Source organism: Octodon degus, unplaced genomic scaffold, assembly GCF_000260255.1.
Source record: "Octodon degus isolate 3935 unplaced genomic scaffold, OctDeg1.0 scaffold00069, whole genome shotgun sequence".
Lineage (NCBI taxonomy): Eukaryota > Metazoa > Chordata > Mammalia > Rodentia > Octodontidae > Octodon > Octodon degus.
In genome coordinates this window covers 5,126,415-5,152,096 of record NW_004524645.1, presented here as the reverse complement: position 1 = coordinate 5,152,096, position 25,682 = coordinate 5,126,415, and the positions used below count along the sequence as shown (strand labels likewise).

Genomic DNA, 25,682 nt, shown 5'->3' with positions numbered 1-25,682 from the left:
TGCCCAGCACTGTCAGGGCCATGGCCCTGGAGAACAGTTTGCCAGAGAAAAGGGTTCAAAGGATCTAGAACTGCTGGCTAGACTATAATAAAAATTCGGGGTGGGCACTCTCACTTTGTCATTAATATCCTCCTGCATTGTTGGGTTTTGTAAAAGATAGAAAATGTAGATTATTAGGTACTTTGAAAAGCCCTTTTATTGGGCATTTGGACACAAACCACAAGCTTTACATTTATCAAGAGAAGAGATTGGCTGAAAAAAGCTCATCCAGAAAACACGTTCATTTGAAGATTCAATTATAATATCCTAAGAAATCCTGTGTACTACAGTTTGTTTTTACAATTTACTTATTTTTAATTTCTTTTTACATTCTGTCCCAAACCCTTCTGCACTGGCAGAATCCGCCCTCAGGCCCCGGCTCACGTACTGACCTTGGCTGCAGCTTTTCCCGGTATATCCTGGAAAGCATCTGCATTTGTTTGGTCCCACACACTCACCGAACTTGCACCCAGGTTCACAGGTGGCTGGGAAAGAAAAAGACGTGCTGAGCACGAAGGCACCCGAGTGGCTGCTGTTCTCCGGGTGGCAGAGACTGCCTTGGGCCACACAGAGCTGACCTGTCTGCTCTCTAGTCCGCATTGCCCTTTCAGCTGCTAGACAGAGGTTTCCGGGCACAAGATCATCCCCATGCCCAGCCTCAGCGAAGGACCACTTATTCTGCTCATTTGCTTAGCATCTTCCTGCCTTTCATGGTGTGCAAAGAAGTGTAGTGCCTCCCCAACCTCCACCAGGTAGTCATGCACGTGGCCACAAAGAGTAAGGGCAGAGAGCCCAGAGTAACCCTGGGCAAGTGCCAAGGTTTTTTTTTTTTGCTTCTTTCTATCCTTTGCCATATTTTCTCTCCTAGTTTTCTTGAGTGGTCAAACTCTTTAACGGTGTGCTTATCTGTCAAACTGAAGAACCCACAGATTAGAGGCAAGGGAGTGCTGCCTCCAGCCCTTAGGATGGGAATGCAAAGCACGATGAGGAAGAAGAAGAGGAGGAGGAGGAGGAAAAGGAGAAGGAGGAGGAAGAGGAGGAGGAGGAGGACATCACAAAGTAGCATAATGAAGGCAGGATTTGCTTTTCTGTGTTACTCACTTCTGCATTGCAACACCTCATACGAAGTAGGTACTTGATCAATAGTCAATGAATAATGTAGGAGGAGAAATAACCAAGATAAAAATGTAACTGACTGAACTGGGGACAAGAAAATATAAGCCAGGCATATTGGCACACACCTGTAATCCCAGGGAGGCTGAGGCAGGAGGATCTCCAGGAGTTTGATGCCAGCCTGGGCTATATACTGAGTTAAAGGGAAGCCTGAACTACACAGTGAGATCCTGTCTCAAAAAAAATACTAGGAGAAACAGGCTACAGGTAAGTTGGGATGGGATGGCCCAGAAAGTACTGGTAGAAACTGCTAGAACGTATTAGGGAAATACAAGCTAGAGAGCACTGTGAAGAATGGGGTAGTGTATACTGGGAAGAAAAGACTACAGGATACCTGGAGGAATGGCCTAGAGGAAAGCAAGATAGAGTCAACCATGATGGCTGTATGAGTCTACCTCACAGGAAAGGATGAGAAAGAAAAAGGAGTACACAGGAAAAAAAAAAGAAAGAAAAATGAAAATCCCTAAGAGAAGAAGTGAAGGAGATAAATGATACATGAGAGAGCAGGGAGGCACAGAGAGTGCTGAGGGCTCTCAGCAATTTCTGCATTGAGTAGGAGCTCAGGAAAGGGACCTCCAGCCATTGCCCAGGAAGGCCACACATTCTCTGCTTCCATTCCCTGGCTTCCAGGAGGCCCAGCTCTCAGCAAGCCTCTTCCAAAAGCCTTTAACCTCAGATTACTTTTTGTTGTGGTGAATGTCACCATCCTTCTCCCAGTTTCCTCTTCTCAAAAATCTCAGTAATCTCTATTTTATTCTTGTCCCCAGATTACTCAGTTACAGCACTCTATCCCTGTTTCTACCACTGATCGAGCCTCTGAACAATTGTTTTTGTGGTTAATGGAAACGACTGTGTCCCCTGAGGTGTGGCATAGTGTGCTGAGCTCCTCTCCTGGCTTTGCCCACCACGGCCGTGATGGGGGCCTCACTGGGGCAGGGTCTACAAGGCCTGCCCCTTGTTTGCTGGCAGGCTGGACTTCTGTGTAATTAATACCCCGATCTTTGGGCAGGACAGTGAGGAGGCTCAGCTTCTCCTATGACTTTTTTTTTTTGTGGAACCAGGGATTGAACTCAGGCCCTTGTGCTTGCCAGGGAAGCACTTATTCTACTGAGCCATCTCCCTGGCCCTTGGTTTCTCCTGAAACCATATTTCTGCCTGTTTCTTTCCCTGCTTCCTTCCACACTTCTAGGTTTCTTCTAAGAGCACCCACAGTGGAATCTTTCTACAAGAATCTCCTTTTCAGGCCTAGCTCCTAGGAAATGTAACATCAAATTCAATACTGAAGGGTCCTAGAACACAGCTCTGATTGTGTCACATGGTCACACAAAGTCCTCATGTGATCTGTTGGTTCCTGAACACAGGATGGATGTAGTACCAAGTCAAACCCACCATGACATGGCCTTCGTTTGCTTTTCTACCATGCGTTTCCACTACTTCCTAGATGTAAAGCCAACACCATGGCCAAAGTTTTCTAGACCCAGCTTTTGCTCTCAGCTTCTTTCTCTTTTACCTCTTCCTGGGGAACTCCTCCCCTACCCTCCAGCGGTTAGCAGTTAGTGTCCCAGCCACCCTTCCAGGAACACCTTCTGGAGCCTTCGCAGATTTCTTCAGCCACATATGAATTTCTACCCGCTTTGGGAACTCCATAGTGAAATGGACCAGTGTAACTGACTAGTGTTTGTCTTAGTCAAAAGTTAGCCACTAGTTTGCTTCTATCCTTAACTTCTATTACTTGATTCTAAGTATCTTTAGGATAGGGACCTAACATTCATCATTGTTTTTCCTGCAGCTTTTAATATAGTACCTGGTATGATTTATATCTAGGTGTCCTCCCTCCCCCAAAGCCTCATGTAGTCACTGGGGCAGCTTCTGGAGTTTGTAATTAATTCATGATGGAATGCTAAGATTATGGGTGTGAGTGCTACATCTGCAGATAGCCAGAATGCAATATAAGGAAGGGAGAGAGGCCTGCTCCCTGCCTCCGCTGTGACAGCCACTGCTCTTTCCTTTTTGCTCTTGCTGTTTTGCTGTTTTCTGCCGGCATGAACTTCTGCCCTGTGCCATGTGTCTCCCTGCCTTGGAGCCAGCTGAGTATGGACTGAAACCTCCACTAACTGTGAGCTAGGTAAACCTTTCCTGCCTTAGTTTTGGGAGATGGGTATTTTGTCCCAGCAATGAGAGAAGAGTAACTGAGACAGTACTATAAACATGCTATACAGTTTGTAAAATATTTTAGAGTAATGAATAAATAGGTATAGAACTTTCAGTTTCGGGGGAACATTTTAGGGCCCTGGATAAATCATAACTGAGAAGGTAGGAAAAAAATGCTTTCCAATGTTTTTCCACTTTTAGTGACAAGAGAGATAGATTCTAATTTCCAGTGTCTATTTTGTTATGGATGTGTACTTGGTGATGCAGTTTAAGTTCAGATGTTAGAAAAATAAATGTTTTATTGTTTTAAGCCCTAAAGAGCTCTGATTGTTCCCTAGATACTGACTTCCAGTGTGATACAGACAGGAAAGCCCAGGATAAATGCCAAATAGTTCATAGGAGAAATGGTGAATAATACCTTCACTCTAAGGTCAAAGCTTCAGAAAGATGTTTTCAATTTACATTAACTTTGGATCTGTGACTTGAACAGCCAGTCCACAGCAAAGGAAAATTGAGCCTGTGTCCAAAATGGCCAGAAATTGAAGAATGTGTTCCACAAAGTGAATTTTTTTGTTCACTTCTCCCCAAACCTCCTCCATCTGTAGTTTTTCAATAGGGATTTGTTTGTGGACAACTCCCTATTCCATCTCTCTAATGTGACATATATTTTAAGGTTAATGATATAGAGTTGATACAGACCCTATCCTGGGAACAAATTTAGACAGGGTAGAGCCCAGGAGTTGGAAAACTCCAGCACACACAGAAGCAAGGGCTTGAGAAAAACAGAGTAAATATAAGGATAGAAGAGAGGGCCTGTGCAGACTGGGGACTCTCAGCCTGTGCTCTGCCTCTGCCTGTTTGACTAGGTTGACATGTGTTCTCCTAACTGTGCAGCCCACACTCTCTCTTAGAAATCAGCAACCCAGAGCCCATGGACTAATGATCCTTGTTAATAGGTGCTTCAAGAAATGTACAACTTTAGGTCGGCATAGTGGTGCACACCTGTAATCCTACCACTCCAGAGGCTGAGGCAGGAAGATCACTGAGTGCAAGGCCAGCATGGGTTACATAGTGAGACCCTGTCTCAAAAACCCAAAAGTGGGGCTGGGGAGATGGCTCAGTAAAAAAAGTGCTTGCCTGCCAAGCACAAGGGCCTGCGTTTAATCTCTGGTTCCACAAAAACAAAACAAAACAAAAAGTGGGCCAGAGATGTAGCTCAGTGGCATAAGCATCTGACTGCAAGTGCAAGGTTCTGAGTTCACTTTCTAGTATGAAGAAGAAGGAGGAGGAGAAGAAGGAGGAGGAAGAAAAGAAAAACAACAAACAAACATATAACTTTACCATCCAGAAGAACCATGCAAATTGAATAAAATGTGCCATACTTTAGATGCAAAAGTTGGGCAATTTAAAAGTTAAATATTTGACTGGAGCAGTGGAGGTGCTAATGATCTTTGCAGCTTGCAAAACTTGCATGTTGAACATTTCGCTTCAACTCTCTGCACCTGACCTTAGTCTTGCTTCAAATTCTTTCATGCCTGTGTATATATATATAGTCCTGAAGGATTGAGGATGTGACTGGCTATGCATACAGCAACCACATTGCTCTGATCTAGCTAAAGAACAGCCCTTCCAGAGAGCCCGAGCTCACCCTCATTTATGCACCAGCAGCATGCCAGGTCTTACGAGTTTTATGGCAGGAGGCACGGAGGTTCATGCGGCTGTAAGAGGTTGCAAATCATGCATCTCCTGTGGTTCTGACCCCTTTCCACCTGACTAACTTCAAATAGCAATTCATGGGGTATTTTCTATGTGTTCCAGGTCATAAGCCCTGGTCATAATGCTTATATGCTCTACCCTCTGAAGTACATACTACTTGTGCCATGTGGCAGGGGAGGAAGTGGACATTTAGTGACCTACCTCCCTTGCCCAAGGTCACTCATCATCTGGCAGTCTAGTTGACAATGCTGTTGACTGTGAACACATTTGTAAATCCAACCAAGAGGAGGATTCATCCATCCATTTCATTGACAATTCCCAGGAGGATGTTCTAACTTTATCTGAATGAGCAATAGTGACTTTGTTTTTTTGGTCTTTTTTGAGACAGGGTGTCACTATGTAGTTCAGTCTGGCCTTGAACTTTGTAGCTCAGGCTGGTCTTGAACTTGCAGCGATCCTCCTGCCTCTGCCTCCTGGGTGCTGGGAGTACAGGTGTGTGCTACCATACCCAGCATTATTTTTTTTTTCTTTTTGAGATAGGGTCTCACTAAGTCGTAAGTTTCTCAGGCTGGGGTTGACATTACAATCTTCTTGCCTCTCTCCCAAGTGCTGGGATTTTACATGTGCACCACTATGCCAGGCTAATCTTATTTTTTCTAGCATCTTCACACTCTTATCATCTCATCACAAGGGGACTGCAGTGAGTGTGAGGAAAGAGCATTGAAGGCTTCCACTATCTTGTGGATTTCAGACATTATCTAGTTCTTCCTTCTTCCATGACTAAACCAGTTATTTTTGGAACAACTAGAGAGGAGGGTTGCTGGCAGCAAAAGAAGGTAGCATTTTTATTCCTAAAGCTGGCTAACATTTTCCTTCTTCTCTGTCTGTTTTTCTGTCTGTCTCTCTGTCTGTCTGTCTGCCTGTCTCTGTCTCTGTCTCTCTGTCTCTGTCTGTCTGTCTATCTGTCTCTCTCTCTCTCTCTCTGTCTTTCTCATGCTTTTATGGGACTTGTGATTATATTATCCCACTTAGCAGATAAGGGACTGAGGTTGGGCATTTGCCACCTGCTAGGGACATAGGGACAGTGGAGTCAGGTTCTGACCCTGGAGCACACCTCTGTTCAGAGTCACCTAGTATCTGTGCTGCCAAAGTGGGCACTAGAGAGCCATCGAGGATGAGAGCAGAGTTGACTTCTTTGCACTGCAGCTGTTGGTCATTATGGAGAGTCAGACAGAAAATCAAAACAAGGTGAAACTATGCTCATCTCTCTCCTTTCCATCCTTCTTAAAAGTATTGCAGGCTGGTCTTACAGTCTCAAGGCAAATGATGGTTGGTTCATTTGCAATTTCTATAAAGGAATTTGAAAAAGACTTAAAATCTTTGCTTATATGCATGTGTCTCTCACTGTCAACTAGAAGCCAGCCTTATGGACTTCAAAAATGTGAGTAGTTAATCCATATGGTGAAATCTTTCTTCTTCATGTTCAGAGCATACTGGTTGGGTGATTAATAAAATGTGTATTTCATTTGAAGCCAGTTGAGAAAATCTATGATTAGAAGGAATTTTTTGTTTGTTTTTTTACATTTCACTAACTCTAGATTAAGAAAAAGCAAAGACAAAACCAAACAATCCAGTTACACATACTAATGTCATAACAGAGGTGAATGACATTCAGTCTCCTAACATGAATCATGTCTACTGTGATGGTGTCAGCCACACTCTGCTGGGAAAGACCTTGCTACAACTGAGACCGTGGGGATTTGTAGTTGTCCACAGATAAAACTCAAAGATCCCGACCTGAGTGCAAGGTGCTCTGAGTTTTTGCAGAAATTACCTTCACAGACTCCCCGGCTGTTCCTTCTCCAGCCATAGCAGCAGGCTAGTTTCGTGCCATAGTGACAGAGCCCAGGCTGGCGTGCCAATGCCAACAACCCGTGATCCCTTGGACTGTGAAAACAGAATCACAGGTAAGTATTGAGAAAACAGAAATGGCAGCAGAGCCTCTGCCCTGCTACTACAGTACCTGGACAGATGTCAAATGCCTGCTGAATTTCAACAGACCTGAGGTAAGTGCTAAATTCCATTTTGAAAGCCTGAATTAGGAGGCTGGCAGCCTCGGTGATCATCCCCTGCCAGTTTTCCTCAGTAGTTTGCCCATTTCCTTTACCCAAGGTTAAAACAATGGGGCTACATAAGCAAAAAGACTGGGGCACGTGAAGCCAGGCACAGCGATACATGGCCATGATCCCATCACTCTGCGAGGCTGAGGCAGGCAGGAGGATCACAAGTTTGAACTGCGCTTGGTTAACTCAGCAACTTAGCAAGACCTTGTTCCACAAGAAAAATTTTTAGAGAAAGAGTGTTTGTAAGCTCACTACAAGGATTCTGGGTTCATTTTGCAATAATACAAATTTAAAAAAAAAAAAGCTAGACCACATGAAAATGACCCAGAATTCATAGTTTTCAATTTGGTGACTTGCAGGCTGTGTGGATCTGTCCAAGACAAGAGCTCTGTCTTTACCTCACTGAGCAGACTGGAGTCACTGCTGCCTAGGGGTCCTACAGCACCAAGCCCTCTTGTGCTCCCCAGGAAGAAAACGAGCATAGTTGCAGCCGCTGCACAGCCAGCTGTCGGGGATTCTAGCCCAGGTAGCCTCCTCCTCCCACACCATCTCCTGGAAACACAATTTGCTAAGCTCTTTAACTGTTGGGCTGGAGTTGGCAAAGGATTTCTGTAAGTGAGCACATGGTAAATATTTTAGGCTTTGCTCTGTCCACAAGCAAAAGCAGCCATAGGTAACCACAAACAGATGAGCGTGACTGTTCCAATAAAACTTTATTTATGGACCCTGAAATTCCAATCTAGTAGGCTTTTCATGTGTCACAACATAGTGATGTTTTGATTCATGGTCAATCATTTAAAAATATACACACTGGTCTTGGCTCATGTGCTGTAGAAAAATGGGGCCACCCAGTCTTGGCTGGTGGGTGGTAGCTTGCCTACATACCCTGATCTAGAGGCTTGGGAGAGCGAGTTCACCAACCCCACGAACGCCTTAAGTAGCAGCCAGGGACAGAGCACTTTACTGTCTTGGTGTTGGACTGAATTGCTGTCACACTAGAAACCAAGAATTGTGCCATATCTTTTCTGGAGGGCTGTTTGCCATTCCTAGTGTGTATTAAATATGCTGTAGAAATGGTCCCTGGGCCCTTTAACAGAGAAAGAATGCACAGTTTGCCATGTGCTATCTGCAGCAGGACTACATTTTATGCTAGTTAATAATAGCTAAGCCGGGGTCAGACAGTTCAGTGACCTTTTAGGTTTCCCTCATGCTTAGCCTCGCCCACGAACTTAGTGGCTCGGTTGAGAACCACTCGGTGAAGATATGGCTTGGGACAGTTCATTTGTGGAGAGTACAAAATGCAAGGAGGAGTATCTCCTTTGCTTCTTGTGGAAGGGCCCTTCTTCCACTTTAAAATAGGATCTGTAAATATTCGCTAAAGCACTCAGAACAGTGTTTCTCAAGCTCTCTAGCACATTTTGGCCAGATAATTCTTTGTCCTTGAGCGCTGTCCTGTGCATTGTAGGACATTTATCTTTGGCCTCTATAGGAACCAGTCACATATACCCTTCCAGTTGTGACAATCAAAAATGTCTCTAAACATTGCCAAATGTCCTTTGGAAGGTAAGATCACCTACTATTACTTTAGAGTGATAAATTGAGCATGTTCTGTGCTCCAAGCAGTGATTTAGCTACACAGAAAACAGTGATGGAAAGGAGCAGTGCTTACTGGCTTACACTTATGTCTTATCTCTTTTAGACAGGTGCACTACAGCATAGGACAGCATGGCAGGTGTCACTACAGTGTCCTGTGTGGTTCTCTTCCTGCCTGCCTGCCTGCAGTGTTGGGAGTTGAACACAAAAGCCTTGATCATACTCGCTGGGTATTCTACTGGCATGGCACCTAGAGAGGCCAGAGATATTGTATCACTGAGCTACACCCTCAGGCCTAAGAAGCTTTGACAGAGAAATAATGCAGCTATTTGTCACAATCAAACCTACATATTATGCAACTATACACAGCAGGTACTGTACTAGGTCCTGAGACTGTAGAGCATGTATGAGAACAGCCCCTGTTCACAAAGAACATATATTTTAGGGGCAAAGCCAGATAAGTAAACATCATTATAGTCCAACATACGAACCCTACAGGAAGGGTGAGTTCTCAGAGCTAGGGGAAGGCACAAGAACTGTTGGATTGGGATGGGTGCATGAGGGGTTTTCTGGAGAAAATGGGGGCCTATATGAACCTGGTAACTGGTGCAAATTACCCAGGTGAAATGAGAGAAGCAGTATGGTGGAGAAGATGCTCCAGGCAGGGATAATAGGCGGAATGGAGAGGAAATGGTGCGTGGCCACTGGGGACATGGAGCTGTGGCCTGCAAACTGGAACATACACAAGGGCCGTGTTTGGAGCAGAGGAAGGAAGGAGAAGCTAGAGGAATGGTAGGACACAGAAGGAGCAGGGAGGAAACCAGGAGTCAGAAAAGGCCCACATCCATCGAGAATCTTGTCCATCCCTAAGGCTGTGGAGAGTTAGAGAAGGATTTCAATTTCAAGCAGTAGGAAAGATGAAGGATTCTGCAATGTATACAATAGTCTCCGTGGAGGTAGCGTGGGCTCAGTAAACTCAAGCAAGATTGCTGCAATTGTTCTATGTGAAGTCACACAAAGCAAAGGAAATTTGTTGAAATATGATATTTTTTTAAAGCCTAATTAGAAGCCAGCCCAGGGTCTCTGGTACAGGTGGCCAAACCTATTTCATATGTACTGGTCAAAACCAATTAGTTTGGATTTCAAAGAATACTGCCTGGGGTTAACGAACAGGAGAAAGTTACCAGAGGATGAAATTCATATACTGTTTGCACATTACCACAGCTCTCCAGAGAAATCCTCTTTTTCTGCAGCCTTATTGCTTTCATATGCGTGCCTTCAGGTGGAAAGGTAAAGCTGAGAAATCTGAGGTGTGCTGATTTCTCCCAAGTCCTGATTGTTGACATTGCATGGTGTCATTTATAAAACTCTCCAAAGTGTTAATGACTACCACGTGGACCATCGAAAACTTGTGAATAAAGTAAGATTTCTTATCCATTCTTAGGAATTCCTTCCCCAGTCAGAGTGCAGCTTAGTATCATAGCTCTGTTGGAAGATGTCAGCAGTTTGTCATCAAATCTAGCCTTATTCTCACTGACTTAAGAGGAACAAACAATAGCTGTTTAACATTCAACTTATAAGTGAAAACTATAAAATGGGTCCTAGAAGACAACTACCCAACCTGGAAAAGCCGCCCGAGGCTGCCCTGCGAACGCAGCAACATGTCCTGTGCATATTTCCTTAAGTAGACCGTGACGTGTGCGTCAGCGCGGTAGGAAAAACCATCTGAGAGGCCTGAGTTTGTAAATGAGCAACATGCCTCTTAATTAAGGAGTGTGAGGTCTATGTATTCACCCCCATTTTGAGAGACAGCTTCAAAGAGCCAGCTCCAACAGGGACTTTATTGGTTTAGTCATCAAAGTGCACATTTGGTCACGAAAATGGAAAAATAGTTTGAAGGGGAAAATCATTAGTAAATAGAATTGCTAATAATTAACTCGCTGATTTGTACATGCTGGAGGAACTGATTTATTGCACCAAGAATCCAGCTCTGTGTTCTGTGTTGCCAGCTTTTTAAAAATGCACAAATGCACATATGCAGCTATTTAAAATTATAGATAAAAAGAAAATTAGTTATTAAAATTTTTCTATGTTTAACATGAAACAATACGTTCCTGGGGAAGGAAGGAATCCACAACAAAACAAAAGCAGTAATAGCACCACAAAAGCAGTAATAGCACAGCGCATTACTTTGTAACAATTTTAGAAACTACACAGAAAAACAGCTTGGTCTTTCATCTCCCTGCAGAGTTTTCAAATGACAGTCCAAGTTCATGTTAGAAAGTGAACTGGGTTACTTTCCGTCTTAGTTACTCTTCTCTCGTTGCTGGGACAAATACCCGACACCCAAAATGATGGAAGGAGAGGTTTATTTAGCTCACAGTTACTGACACAGCAGCACATAGCAGAAAGCAACTTTTCATGGCGGTGGCAAAGAGCAAGAGCACAGAAGGAGGAGTGGCAGCAGCTCAAGCAGCTAACTTTTCTTTCTTCCTTTCATTGTAATGCAAATTGTCTGCCCCAGGGCAGGTGCAGCATCCACATCAACAATAATCACAAACTCCAGAAGCTGCCCCAAGACTTTGGGGGAGACACCTAGACACAAACCATAACCCTTTCTCAGCATCCTCTCCTTCCTGCCCTTTGCCACAACGCCATGGCCACTTGCTAGCTTTCCTATCGCTAACTCCATAACATTTCTACTTTAATATCTGGTTGTATTATGGAGAATGAAATTTCCATTTTTTGAAATTAAAAATGACAAAACACTTGTGGCTTCATATATCACAACTATATATATGTATATGCTAAGTGCTAATGAAACCCACAGCTAAGTACACTGGGTACAAAACTACATTTCCCAACTGCCTGCCAGTTAGGTGGGGTCATGTGATTAGTTTTAGCTGATGAAATGTGGTGGATGGGATTCATGCCACTTTGGAACTGGCTCACAAAACTCCCATACTGTCCTCCATGTGCTCCTTTCCCATAAGACCATGCAATAAAGGAGATCTCTGGGACTTGGAGGAAGATGGTGCCCCAAGCAGATGGAGGTTGGCCGCAGGTAAAGGTAGTGGCAGAGTTTCCCAAGCATGTCTTCTTCTGTGACACAGGCAAAGAAAGAAACTTTTCCTATGGTCAGTCACTGCAATTTCAGGATGGTTTGATGCAGTGGCCTACCCTGTTTGAAACAGTAATATTAAAAAAAATTGGTTCTTTTCCTAAAGTCAAGTACATGTTGTTTATTATTTGTATGTAAATCCACTTGTATGTGTACACAAAAACTTCAAAAGCTATCAATATGTGTTGTATTTAGTTCCCTATTTATAAGGCATGCAGTTTTTAAAAAATTAGGCCGGTGCATCCTGGAATATCAACGATGAATGGCTAAGGTATGCTGTCAATCATTGGTGTTTAATAGATATTGGGATACAAATGAGCTTTTATGTATTTGGCTAGATAGACTCAGCTCCATGGGAGCTGATGAAACTTGGTTCATAGATCAAAGATCAAAAGAATTGATTAACCTAGAAAGAGAACCTCTATGTAGGATTGACCTGATCCTCCCCAATGTCTTCTGCCACCTTGGGAAGCCAGCATGTACTAGCCAGCTTCCCTTTCTTTCTCTCTCTCTTTTCAGAAGTTTCTCTCTAAACAATGTTTCCTTATATAAGACTCAGAGAACCCAGTCTTGAGACAGCAAAGTGTCAGTACAGGTGAGCAGCTCTTGGTGGGAAGGAGCCCCTGAGCTGTGGAACTGTGCTGTGAACACTGACGCCCTCAGAGTTTCTTTAATGCATTATAGAGCTTGCCGTCTACATTGATCAAATTCATCAGAAAATCACTGTCTCCACAGCTGAAGTTAATTTTAAAACATTCTAGGGATTGTGCAAGTAGTATAGTATTTCTGCATAGAATTCTTTATTTTCTGCAAAAATATACTGTGCCAGAAATATTAGTATGCTTATTTATGGTTAGCCTCCAGGAAACTTCATGATGTTCTCCTAGATAAATTGAGAAACTGAACTTCTTTTGCTGATGTTTAAATACATTCGAATATCACCATGCAAATAAAAACAAGGGTTCTTTCTAAATAGCAATAACAAAGCCCAGCCATGAGAGTTCGAGTTGATAATTGTTTGCTTTTATCCTCATCATAACTCCTAGTATGCAAAATTCATTGCACCTAACTAATTAAAATTAAAATTAATTTTCGTTTTCCATTCCTCTTAAGAGACAGAGAACAAGCCCAACAGGCCCAAGGATGCGCCAAGCCATTTCACTTTTCTGGCTATATAAAGGTTTAAGAACAAAGCCCAAGGGCCAGCAAGAGAGCTCAACAGACTATGCGCCTGCTTAGGCAAGCTCAGGGACCGGGGTTTGATCCCTGGCACCATATGCTGCACTGGCCTCACCCCTGACCACAATGAGCTCGCCAGAGACTGGGCGTGGTGGTGCACATCTGATAGCCCAGCCAGTGTTGGGGAGGCTGACACAGGAGGATCATTGTGAGTCTCAGCTGCATAGTGAAACCCTGTATCATATACATAAAAAAATAAAAGAACAGAGCCCAGTGAAGCCTGGTCCAGGTTGAAGAGCTTTCCCAGCGCAGTGTGGATTGTTACATCAGATTACTCATGCCATGACTGGTGTGTAAACGAGAATAGTAGTAAACCTGAGGCAAAAGCTGGAGCTTTCTGCGGCTTCTTCTGTTTCTCTCACTTATCTTCCTTGCTCAGGAGTGGGGGCAGACTGGGAATGAGGGGGATCTTAGTTTGGGTTCCTCCACAGGCAGGGCATGAGAGCAAGACTGGTGTGCAAGTGGTGTATTAGGGAGGTGAAGGGAATATTGACAGGGAAGCAAGATGGGGAAGAGAAGAGAGTAAAGCAAATGTTAATTGATCAGAGAGAGCCTTTTCTAGCATTTTAAGTAGCATGAGTCTTACCCTTCTTCTGGTGATATGTCATTGAAAAGGTTTTCAGAAGTGCACTATCATGAAATTATTTAAGTCTGAGAAACACTTTGGGGTGTGGACTTGGAAGTTTAAAAGAAGAAACAAAGGCAAGCTTGGGTGGTTCAGGTGGGAGATGATGGTGGCTGGCAGTGGGAGGAGGAGGAGGAGGAGGAGGAGGAGGAGGAGGAGGAGGAGGAGGAGGAAGTGAGACATCACAGGACAGTGCTAGATGGAATTCACCTGGGAAGGAGAGTTCCCTTTGTCAGGAACAATGCTCAGGTTGTTAGTATGAGCCAGTTTGGGTGTTGTTTGGATGGAAAGAAGAGATGGGGTGGGGAGAAGCAGGTTCTGAGAAGGATTTTTTTTTGTGTGTGGCTACTTCAGGCTACCTTAAGGACAGGTCTGGTGCAGCTTCTGGAGCTGGGAATAGCACCATGGTCCTATGCACCTGACTGCATTTGCCCAAGTGATGCTTTAAACAACTGAGCTATCCAGCAAGGACCTGAGAAGCAGGTTCTGGAGAGATTGTCTTATTCAGTCTTGGATTCCTAAACTCGGAGATATCCCAGTGGACGGGTCAATAAAGTGGCAGAAAGATGCTAGGCCCTAAGATGTGCTTTTTGAAGTAATGTATACATTGATGGCGTTGAAATCACTAGGACTGGCATAACCATCTGGAGAATGTGGATAAGGAAGAAAACAGGGTCAGAGTCTGATCTCTGGAAGTCCAGCACTTTAAATCCCACAGAAGAAGGGAGCTGGTAAAGGACACTGAGAAAAAACCAACAAGAAGGTGAACCAGAACGTGTGCATGGTGGTTTGAGATGATGTCCACAGAATCTTTGCCAGGTTCTCCTCCTTTCAAAAGGTGAAGCTTAATTCACCTCCTCTTATGTGGGCTCTGTTTAGGGTCTAGGTTCCAACAAAGAGAATATGGTTAGGAGTGATGATACAGCCCTAGATCATGACACAGGAGCCACTCCACTCAGAGTCCTCTAGGTTCTCTCTCCTGCATCGGATGCTATAGGGCAGGCAGGTGCCACCCCAGCAGCCCTGTGCAGAGTCCGCGTGGAGAGGAGTTGAGGTCTCTCACCGAGAACCATGAGCTATACCATATTGGAAGCAGATCGGTTAACAGCCTGACGGCAGCCTGGTGAAAAACTCCAGGTCTTTTGTCTCTGAACAAAAAACTGTTCTAAATAAAATCTCTCTGTAAAACCCCCAACCACCATCCAGCTGAGCTGTTCCTGAATTCTCAATCCACTGAAACTGTGTGGGATGATTAAGTGTTGCTGTAAGCCACTGAATTTTGAAGTATTCTGTAGTACAGGAATAGATAACTACATGGCACCCAGAAACCAGAAAAAAGAACTACTGAAGAGCAAGGTAGTCATTCTTTTTTTTTTTTTTTTTTTTTTTTGTGGTACCAGGGATTGAACTCAGGACCCTGCGCTTGCTAGGCAAGCACTTACGCTATTGAGCTATCTCCCCAGCCCCTATCTTTGTAAAAACATTTGCTTCTTTGATGTTTTATTTACAGTATTTTACTTTTTGCAGTACTGAGGATTGAACCCAAAGCCTTATGCATGCTAGACAAGCATTCTCCCACTGAGCTATACCCCCAGCCCTTGCTTTGGTATCTTCAATTCTATTTTGCACTTGTAATTAATCAAACCTGAGAGTCTATGGGTTATGAGCACACTATCATTATATGCATTAGGAAAGAAGAAATTCTGCCAATTAAACTAAACTGTGGTCACTACTTTAATGGTAATTCTGTGCAGTTGTGCCCCAATTTTGTGCGTGGGTTAGTCACAATTGTATTAGCTTTTAAAGAACAGAGCCTGCAATGGCCCACTTTGCTTCCTGTTGCTCTCGGAATGAAGTCCTCGCTCTTTGGCTGGACACACCACGCTCCTCATGGCCTGGTTCCAGCCCATCATTTTCGTCTCTTGGCAGCTAGTGGGCTCATGACCACTGGGCATGTGCTAGCCAGTCTGCTCTGTGTCTTGGGCAATTCGTTCCTCTGCCTTCTCCTTGTGGGGATGTGGCAATCTGTGACAGTTCAGTTTTACTGGCTTGCGACCTGCCTAGGAGTTTAGGAAGCCACAGTTTGGGGCATGTGTGGGTGGGCCCTGAAAGTGTGACCTTTGAGACCATATCTGCTCCTCAGCCCCTTACTCTCCGGTGCTCTTCCTCTGGGCTCTGCTTTCTGGCTGCTATGAAATGAGGCATTTTATCCATCATGCCCTTCCCCCTCGATGTTTTGCCTCATCTCAGATCTATAGCGATGGAACTAAGCAACCGTGGACTGAAGCCATAAAGCAAACAAGCCATTTCCTCCTTTAAGATGTTTATGTGGGGCATTTCCTGCCAACAACAGGCAAACTGACCAACACACTATTCATGTATTCATTTGTGATACAAAACCTCCCACCAAGTAAACACTATAATGCTTGCCTTCCCCGCCTTGTCTCCCAGGTACTCACACTCATCTGGACTGATTCTTCAAATATCATGCCCTGGCTTCACTTTTTCTGACTCTCACAATCACACGTGATTTTTTTTCCTATCTGTAATGCATGGAATGTTTTTCTATGTTTACATACATAAATATATTGTTTTATATGTACATGTGAAGAAATAATTATAATACATACGTATTCATTCATTCATTCATTCATTCATTTGAAACCATTCATTATATATAACTAACAATAAATAATGCTTCTTTTTTCCCCCATAATTGAGAAACAAATAGCAATGAGACAGTTTCAAACCAAGTTGGTAGGAAAGTTTCAATAATTAACACATTGCATACATTCTTCCTAGTGGTTAATCGCTGTACAAGATGTGGGCATGATATCCTCACACCATTAGAACAAATCCCTCTATTCATTAAGACAATGTAACTATATATCTATCCTAACCACTTTGAATACACAGATACAAAATGGACATTCATCTGTATCCCCTTTTTTTGTTAAGTTCCGTTATTTGAATATTATAGGTGTGTAAACTCAGCAAAATATTCTAAAAGAGCCCCGTAGTCCATAATATTATTGGGTCTTCCGCTTGACTGGCAATGTCAGAAATTGTTGACCTGAGTCCCCTATAGCTCAATATAACACTATGGCTTTACTTCTTATATTTCATTTTTACATTTTTCTGCTGGATGGTTAAGACCAAGATAAAGCAAGACCTATGCAACAAGAGTTGTAGCTTTTGGGTCTGACAAAGTCAGTGAAATCCCCTCAGGATTTATCCTGAGACCCTGTACCACAGATTGTAGAACCTTTGTCAGTGTCAGCCATGTGGATGAGTCACGGTCGTTGCTTGGCCAATGTGCTCTCTGTGAAAGCCTGAAAGAATGTTTTCTCTCCATGTGACTCTCCTTAGGCACATGCTACATCATCGATCACTTTCCTCTTTGGCCCCATAATCTCTTTAATCAGAAAATTTGGGACACTACTGAGTTACGTGACGTTAGAATACAAGTTCTCATATGTCCTGAGTCTTAATTGACCTTGGAAGGCTAGGGCCAAAATGTTGGCTTTCCTTGAGGCCCTCCTTTTTCTCTAATTTTGGTCTGCAAACTTAGGTTGTTAACCCTCCAGAAGACAAGCTTATTGTTATTACCATACAACCTAGGCTGTTAAGCTTAACCTCACTATCTGTCTGCATATCAAACATCTTAGGAATAATGGCTCTTTTTATATCTCATGTTTATGCTTTTCTGCTGGATGGTTAAGACCAAGAGAAAGCATGACCTACTTTCGCTCAATTCAATGAGAAGAAAGATTTATACTAAAAGTGTTTACACAAGATATCATGTCTCCATCTTGTACTCTGAATAACTACTACGAAGACAATAATATATAATGTATCAATCATTGTAACTGTCCTACTAACCTATATTGAAACTGTCTCATTGCTATTTCTATCTCAATAAAATTAATAAAAAATAAATAATGCCTCTTTTCTCTTTCCTTGGTCTTTCACTTATCCACAAAAATTTTCATTCAACACCTACTATGAGCCAGGCACTGAGCCAGAAACTGGAGCTATAACCTCCCAGCCTAGCTTCTCCAGCTGAAAAAGATAGATGTGTACTGGACCTACAAAGTTTTCTAGTGGGGGTGGCAGGTAAATATGTATGTCTGGCACTCAGATCATTTTGGCCTGTCAGTTGTTTAGTTACTGTTGCTGAGTTGGGCTGAATTAATTTTAACTCCTTTCACAATATGTTTTTTTTATAATTAAGATCTACAGGTTGAAAGTTGGTTAATTACTGACATTGATCAATGAGTCCCAGAAACTCAACTGAAATAACTGGAGGCACTATTGATTCTTCTGGACCAAAAGCTTTATTTGATGGAAAGTGATTAAATTGTCTTTGGGAGATATCATGGTCTTTCAATCTGCCACTTGTTTTTGTGAAATTCTGGGCAAATAAGTTAATCATCTGGTCTTTTGAAATTCAGTTTATTTATCTATAAAATGGGGGAAGTGATGTGTAACTCATACATAAGTGACATGACCTATAATTCATGTTTGATATTGTGAGTGGAGCTGAATATCTATTCTCCCCTTTCTTCCTTAGTCATAAGAGTCCAGTTACAAAGCTACTTACAATAAAAACGGCATTTCCCAGTCTTCACTTCCTTGGGGCATGGCCCTGGGGCTAAGCATGGGCCAATGGGATATAAGCAGATTGGTCACGTGCAAATTCTAGAAGTGGCTGTAAATACACATGGAGTGGCCTTTGTCACAGTTATTTGCCCTTATTGGCTGGACTGGGGACATTTTGCTGGAGCTCAGGAGGCTGGCTTCCTTAGGCTGTGAGGGCCTTTCAGTGGAGCCTTAAGGTAACAGAAGCAGGTCCTGAACTCCATGGAGTGCCATGCAATCCAGTGCCTCCTGTGTGTGAGAGAAACCCACATCTATATTTTTAAGCCAGGATTATGTGAATTTTGTAACAGAGAGTTTTGAAGGATTAAAAAGCAATGTTGCTATATTTTCTTTCCTTTTCTTTGTTTAACACCCCTATTGTCAAGTGACTTGTGAGACTCCGTTTCCCGTCTGCATGCAACTGAAACTCAAGATTAGGATTAGGCAGACTTTTTCTCCATGAGGTTTTTATCCTTTCTGAGACCATGATTTTCTAGGGATCTCTCATAACAAAGTTTAAAGAAGAGAATTCTATCTTCTCCCAGTTCTGGAGGCTACAAGTCCAAGATCAAGGTGTGGGCAGGATTTTCTTTTGAGGTTTCTCTCCTGGGTTGGTAGGAGGCCACCTTCTCCCTGTGTGCTCACATGTTTGCTCCTCTGTGTGTCTGTGCTCTGATCTGTTCTTGTAAGGGCATTGATCATATTGGTTAAGGGTCCATTGGTTTATTTTTTTATTAATATTATTCAGAAACAGATATCAATGACAGTTTCAAAACCAATTAATAGGACAGTTTCAATAATTAATATAATGCGTATTGTTATCCTCTTAGTGGTTATTCATAGTACAAGATGCAGACATGATATCTTGTCCAAACACTATTAGTACAAATCTTTCTTCTCATTGAATTAAGAGAAAGTAACTGTATATCTATCTTATTTTGTACATACGGATACAAAATGGTTCGTTCTTTGTATCGCCTTTTTTGTTTAGCTTTGTTAGAGATGGGTATTCCAAGTCCATTGGTTTAATTCACCCTATTTTTTTTTGAGACAGAGTCTCACCATAGAGTTCAGGCTGGTCTTAAGCTCACTGTGTATCCCAGGCTGGCCTCAAACTCCTGGTGATCCTCGTGCCTTAGCTTTCTGAGTGCTGGGATTACAGGTGTGTGCCACCACCTGACCGAAAGATAGTATAAAATTCTATTTGGAGGGACTTAGGGCAATGACTTCAACATATGAGTTTGAGAGAAATGTAATTTAGCCCATATTATCTTAGGTCACCTATATGTCCTGCCTACAGTGTCCCCCAAGGAGGTGGTGTTCTAGGACCTATCATTAGAAGCACAAGTTCCCAGAGGTAGCACCCTGTCTTGCCAGATCAGTGACAAATGGATATGTTGCAGTACATGCCCATCCTCATTTCCTGGTACCCAAGAATTGGATCACTCTGCCTATGTGCATGGCGGGTTGAAAGAACAGAAGCCCCTCCTCCAATACCCTCATTCAATGACTGATAGGAGTAGGAGAATAAATACCCTTGTCTTCAGGAGGGACAAGTCCAAGGCTCATGCCCAGATGTCCCCTGGAGTCCTCCAGTAGGATTAATTCTCATTGCTAATTTACTTTCATAACCCTTCTCTTCTCTGTCACACTTGCTTTCTTCCCTATCAAACTTCCTAGGGTCACCTTGCAAACTGCATCTGCTTCTGAGAGGCTGTGAACTTGGAGAGGACAGCGGTGATACTAGGAAGGTTGTGCTTGATTACACCGGCCTGTAGGCAGGCTAATAAGGTCAGTGGTAATTGTGTGAGCAAGCACTTTGTAAAATTATCAGCTTTGTAAAACATGTATTCTGTTTTTGAGAAAATAAATTTGGAATATTGGAACATTACTGGTCTTAGAACAGAAGTCCAACTCAAATGTAATCCATGAGAAATCACATACTTCTGCCAAGGTTTTGCTGTGATTTTATGAGTCAAATGAACACAATACCCATTTCTTAGGGTTGTTGTGAGAATTTATTAAAATAGCATTGAGAAGAGTTACCGTACAATAGGGTCTCAATAGCTGCTGAAGGAATGTCAATCTAATTTATGAAGGCTAGATATTATACTTATTCTAATTCTAATGATTACATCATCATGATTTATTTGTATAGGACCTTAACACCGCCTAAATCATTGAGATTAACTATTGAAATAAGGTTGCTCAGAAGTGACACTATGTTGTGATTGGATGCCCTATGATGAATATTTTCTAGAAACACATGGCTCCTAAGTTTTAGATATAGTCCTACAAATTCTGGTTTTAAGAATAAAGAGATGAATACTACGATAACCAGTCAAAAATCACTAAAATCATGTTTAAAGATGAAACTCTTGCTGATAAAAACCAGAACAACAGACTCATCTCAGGCTCCCTGTGAAAGGCTGAATAATATCCCTTCCTCCCAAGATACCTAAGTCCTAAGGCCTGGGCATTGTGAATATTATTTTATATAGCACAAAGGACTTGGCAGATATGCTCAAGTTAGCATTTTGAAACAGGAAAAATTATTCTGGATTATCCTTATGTGCCTGATATGATCACGAAGGTTTTTCTCAGAGGAAGGAAGACAAGGAAGAGCAAGAGAGAAGGTGAGGTAACAAAGGAAGAAGAGGGATGTGTCCACAAACCAAGGATTGCTGGCAGCCTCTAAAAATTGAAAAAAAAAAAGAGGACTGCATTGTTACTTAGAGTGACCAGGAGAAACGAATCCTGCCAATACTTTAATTTTAACTGCATGAAGCTCATTTTGGACTTCTGATTTCCAGAGTTATAAGACTATAAATCTGTGCTGTTATAAGCCATGGCATTTGTGTTAAATTGTTATGGTGGTATTTCCTTAACAGGGCGCCAAAGAATTAATTTTCCATGTTTGATGTGTGATCACAAAGTTCAGTGAATGTGGAAAATGTATTATAGTAAAGGACACATCATCACTAATTTCTTTCAAAATAATTCCTCTGGCTTTGAGCATGCTTATCCCATTGTTCTTGCCACTTTCTGCAGTAGTTCTGGGAGTCCTTTTTCTTGAGCGTATTTATAGGATGTGATTAAAAAAATACAGTGAATGCTGCTGAGTGCCATCTAGCAGGATAAAAGTATTACAGTGTACCCGAGTTCACCTTGTTCACCAGATATGGCACTGTGGGACTTCTGGCTCTTCCCAAAGTCAAAATAATTGGGAAAAACATTGAATGGATTCAGGACATCAAGACAGTCACAACATATACCTAATGATACTCATGAAAGAGTACTTACAGAAGTGTTTCAGAAAATGGCAACAATAATGAGATAAATGTGTTCAAAGCAAAGGAAAATGCTTTGAGAGGTTTAGTGGCAGTGTGTTTCTTATTGCAAATTTTAAAAATATAAACATTCACTGTATTTTTAGTATACCTTATAATGTGTGGCTTGCAGTAATCCAGACATTGCTTCATCTCTGTCATTATTTTTAATTGAATTTAACAGAGAAAAATGTGTAACAGAAACATATTTTAAGTAGGTAGCTGCTCTAAGCATTAGTTTCAAGAAATGCAAAGTTCATAAGATATTTATCATGTATACCCAAGACCAATAGGTCCCAGTGTTAGGACCTGGAGTATTTGAAATGGTGCTCAGATCAATAGATGCTTTAAGGGTCAGGGAGATAGCGCAGTAGAATAAGCGCCTGCCTGGCAAGTGTGAGGTCTTGAGTTCAATTCTAGGCACCACAAAAAATAAAATGAGAAAATAAATAAATGATTTAGACCAGTACTATAAATATAATAGACACATGCTACATATAAAATTTTCTAGGAGGCATATTTTAAAAAATGTGCAACAAGTTAAATTAATTTTCATGGCCTATGTTATCCAATGTAGTATATTCACAATGTTGCAATTTCAACATGTTATTGAGATATAAAACAATTCATGAAATAGTTCCCATTTGTTCCTTCATATATTGTGAAATTCTACTCTGTATTTACTCATACAGCGCATCTCATCCTGGGCTGGCTACATTTGAGGAGCTCAGTAGCTACTTACAGCTCCTGCCTACCACATTGCTGCAGTGGACACAAGTTTAGAGCATCTAAACAGTTCTGATACCCAAAGGACATGAAAAGTGTGACACAGAGACAATTCTAGTGTTTCAGAGGAGGTAAATGCATGCAGCTAATGAATCATGCGTTTCATGGGTGTTAATTGTCTACTATGCACTATATGTCATTTAAGAGGCATATAATTTTTTTCTTTTATTTTTAGTACAAGGTCTACAGGCTCTCACTACACAACTTGGACTCATAGTGATCCTCCTGTTTTCAGCTTCCCAAGTGCTGGGATTACAGGTTTGTGCTACCATGCCCAATCTAAGAGGCATATAATTTTGCGGGTCACCATTGGTGCTTATGTTAGAAATTTGTGTGCCATGGCTTTTACTACGGACTTCACTGAAAGCTCAAAAAATAACCACTAGGCACACTTTCCCCTTCTCTGTAAGCATGTTGTCCCAAAGGGGGAGTTTGGATTCAGTTAAATGTGGTCCCTGGGAAGCTCCTGGAGAGTTGATTATCTGATATTTCCAAGCAGATAATAAATTCACCAGCTCAGGATCCAGATTCCGTGTAAAGTAACCACGTTTCACATCTTGCGAACTGCAGACTCCTGACATGGATTCTTCTGTTTAATATTCTTCAGTTTATTGAGAGGCTTTGAGGCTTTTAATTTAATTTGCTGGTGCTTTGAAAGTGCAGTGCTGGGAGGTCAATTTGCCCTCCGCTAAAGAATTATTAATCTCATCTCGAAATTGCACTCGGGCTTTTCTAAAGTGGGTTGTCTAGCAAGACAAGAACTGCCAACCTTCAAGGAAAATGTGATTATAAGCAAATTGCATCTGCTTATGTTTTTATCACGGAAAGGAAATTGAGACCTGCGATCAGACATTCAGAAGACCTGGCCTGAGCTTCTTTCTGTTTGAACTTCAAAATCCCTTAATACCATTGCTGACTCTGAAGAAAGATTTTTTCCTGTAAGTCAAACAAACTCAAGCAGGCTCCCCTTTAAGAAGCCTGAGCTTAACCAGGGCTTTTCTCCTGCCCTCCCCACCCAGTGGGAAGAGGCCAGGGCTGCTGCTGAACTTCGGACAAGAGTGCACAGGAGAGCCCCCACCCCGAACCCCAGCACATAATGATGCAGCCCAATCCTAAAAGGCAATGGTGCTGCAGGGGACAAATCCACTGTAGCACATGTGGGAAGCGAAAGAATACGACATTGCCCAGGACCCAGGAAACATCCTCCTGTGCATCCCTCCCAGAAGGCTGCCCTGCTGCATGGAAGAAGAGCAGGGCGCTGGGTAACCCTGCCTGGATTTGCCTCCCAACTCCATTAGTTCCTGGCAGTGCCTCTTTGGGCAAGTTGCTGGACCTCTCTGTGCCTCAGTTTTTGTCCTCTGTAAGACAGGGGTGATATCATTAGTGCACTTCACACAGTAGTGAAGGGCACTGGGTGGGTTCATAGCTCTAAAGTGCTTAAAACCATGCCTGGGCTGCAGCAAGCACTGTGGCAGCCTATCTTTACTAAGTGGTTTGGCAGGTATATAGAGATAAGTTTTAAGGCTCAACAAAACTTCTGGGGTGCATAAGGAAGTAGCTTCACTCTTTTTCCAGAGCAAGACTGAGAAGTGTTGTCCTGTGGCCAGCAAGGTACTTTGTTTCCATTTCAGCCTCCTGAAGCAGAAGGCACTGCGGCCAGGAGCAAGGCAGCAGCGGCTCAGTGCAGGAGCCTCCTTTAGACCACCGTTTCTGTCCTTCCTTCCCCCTCAAAACCAGTTGGCGCCCTTGGAATACAGTGGCAACAGCAAATGGTACAGAGAACTCACGCCCCCGCAGAGTGGGGTCCAGGACCACAAAGCCTGAACAACCCCCATCGCCCCCCAGGTGTGCTCGGAGTCTCATCTCCTTTGCCAGCCTTGGCTAGAGACGCAGTCAGGAGGCCCACAGTGCGTGTAGAGGCACAGGATGCAAAGCTCAGCCAGAGGGGCTTGGAGAGGACAGCGGGGGGGGGGGGGGGGGGGGGGCAGGACTCACTCAGCGCACTTGCACACAGGGATTCCCAGGAGGCTCACCGCAGGGTGCCCGCAGGGACAGGGGTCAAAGAGAAGGGGCTCCAAAGGGGGGGGGGTTGTCAAGGCCCGGTCGGAGGCCAGCCAAATACTCACCTAGCCGCGTTCCCTAATCCACCTGCCACCCAGGGGAGCAGCAGCGGGAGTGCGAGGCCCCAGGGAGGCTGCATGTTTGCGCTAAGCGTCCTCTTCCTCCTCCTCCTCCTGTGTCCCCCACGAAGGTGCGTGTCTGGATGTGGGACGCAGTGGGTGCCGCTCCTCTCTCCTTGGCCGCTCGGCGGCTCGGGGGCTCGCCTTCCCTGCAGCTCGCGGCACAGTCCTATCCCCAGCCCTTAGGAGAGGCTGGGGCGCCCTAGCGAGATGTGTTGGCTCCTCCGCGGGGAAGCAGCCTGGAGCAAGAGCGGGAGGGCGGTGAGGGTGGGGTGGCGGGGCGGGGCCCGCAGGCCGCGCACATCTGGTCCGACCCGCCTCCGTGCAGCGCGACCCGCGCCTCCTCTGCCTCTGCGCCCAGGCCCCAGGCACTGCCTCTAGTCACGTATTTCGTATTTCGGGCCCAGGACATGTTGAAGGGATTCCTGAGCTCCATTAACAATGCAGTTGAGAAACCAAAGCGGCACCAAGGGTGCAGGTTCAGCACAACTCCTGCGACCGCACTTTGGCTTAGGGCTTCATACTCTGCCAGACCGCAAATCTCGTGGGATGCTGGAGGTGGATGCTCACTAATCCTGCGCAACCCTGTCACTTCGCAAGTGATCTCCCCAGCTTCCTCATGGTGAACCCCAGGTGAGGTGGTGATATAGTAGTCAGTGCGAAAACCAATGGCACGAACGCGGGTGTTTTGCAGTGTGATGGGAAAATATTGTGAAACGTCCCATTTTTAAAAAATGACAGTAAGGGACACGTTGCCATTGATTCCTGTCAGGATATAGTCCTCGCTTCGAAAGCATCCCATCATTCTTGTTGCACTTTTTTTCTTTTTAAGTCCAGTTTAGGGGTTTCCTCTTTATTGATGTGCCTCCTACCACTGCCCTCACAATTTCAGTCCCTTTCTCTAACCTCAAAAAGAAGGCAAGGTAAGGAAAGGAGAATTGGGGTTCTGAGCCTCACCTCTGGGTG

General features: G+C 43.5%; 1 protein-coding gene across 1 annotated transcript in view; it reads right to left on the bottom strand.

Annotated features, from left to right (window-relative positions):
• Window positions 1–24,852, bottom strand: part of Egfl6 (EGF like domain multiple 6) — a 64,170-nt gene extending 39,318 nt beyond the window's left edge. Inside the window, exons 1-3 of the mRNA XM_012515544.2 lie at window positions 24,663–24,852; window positions 6,914–7,026; window positions 432–524 (exon numbers count right to left, since the gene is read on the bottom strand). Of these exons, the coding sequence (XP_012370998.1) occupies window positions 432–524; window positions 6,914–7,026; window positions 24,663–24,736 (280 nt within the window). The 5' untranslated portion in view covers window positions 24,737–24,852. The remainder of the gene's footprint in view (window positions 1–431; window positions 525–6,913; window positions 7,027–24,662) is intronic.
• Window positions 24,853–25,682: the final 830 nt, after the last annotated feature.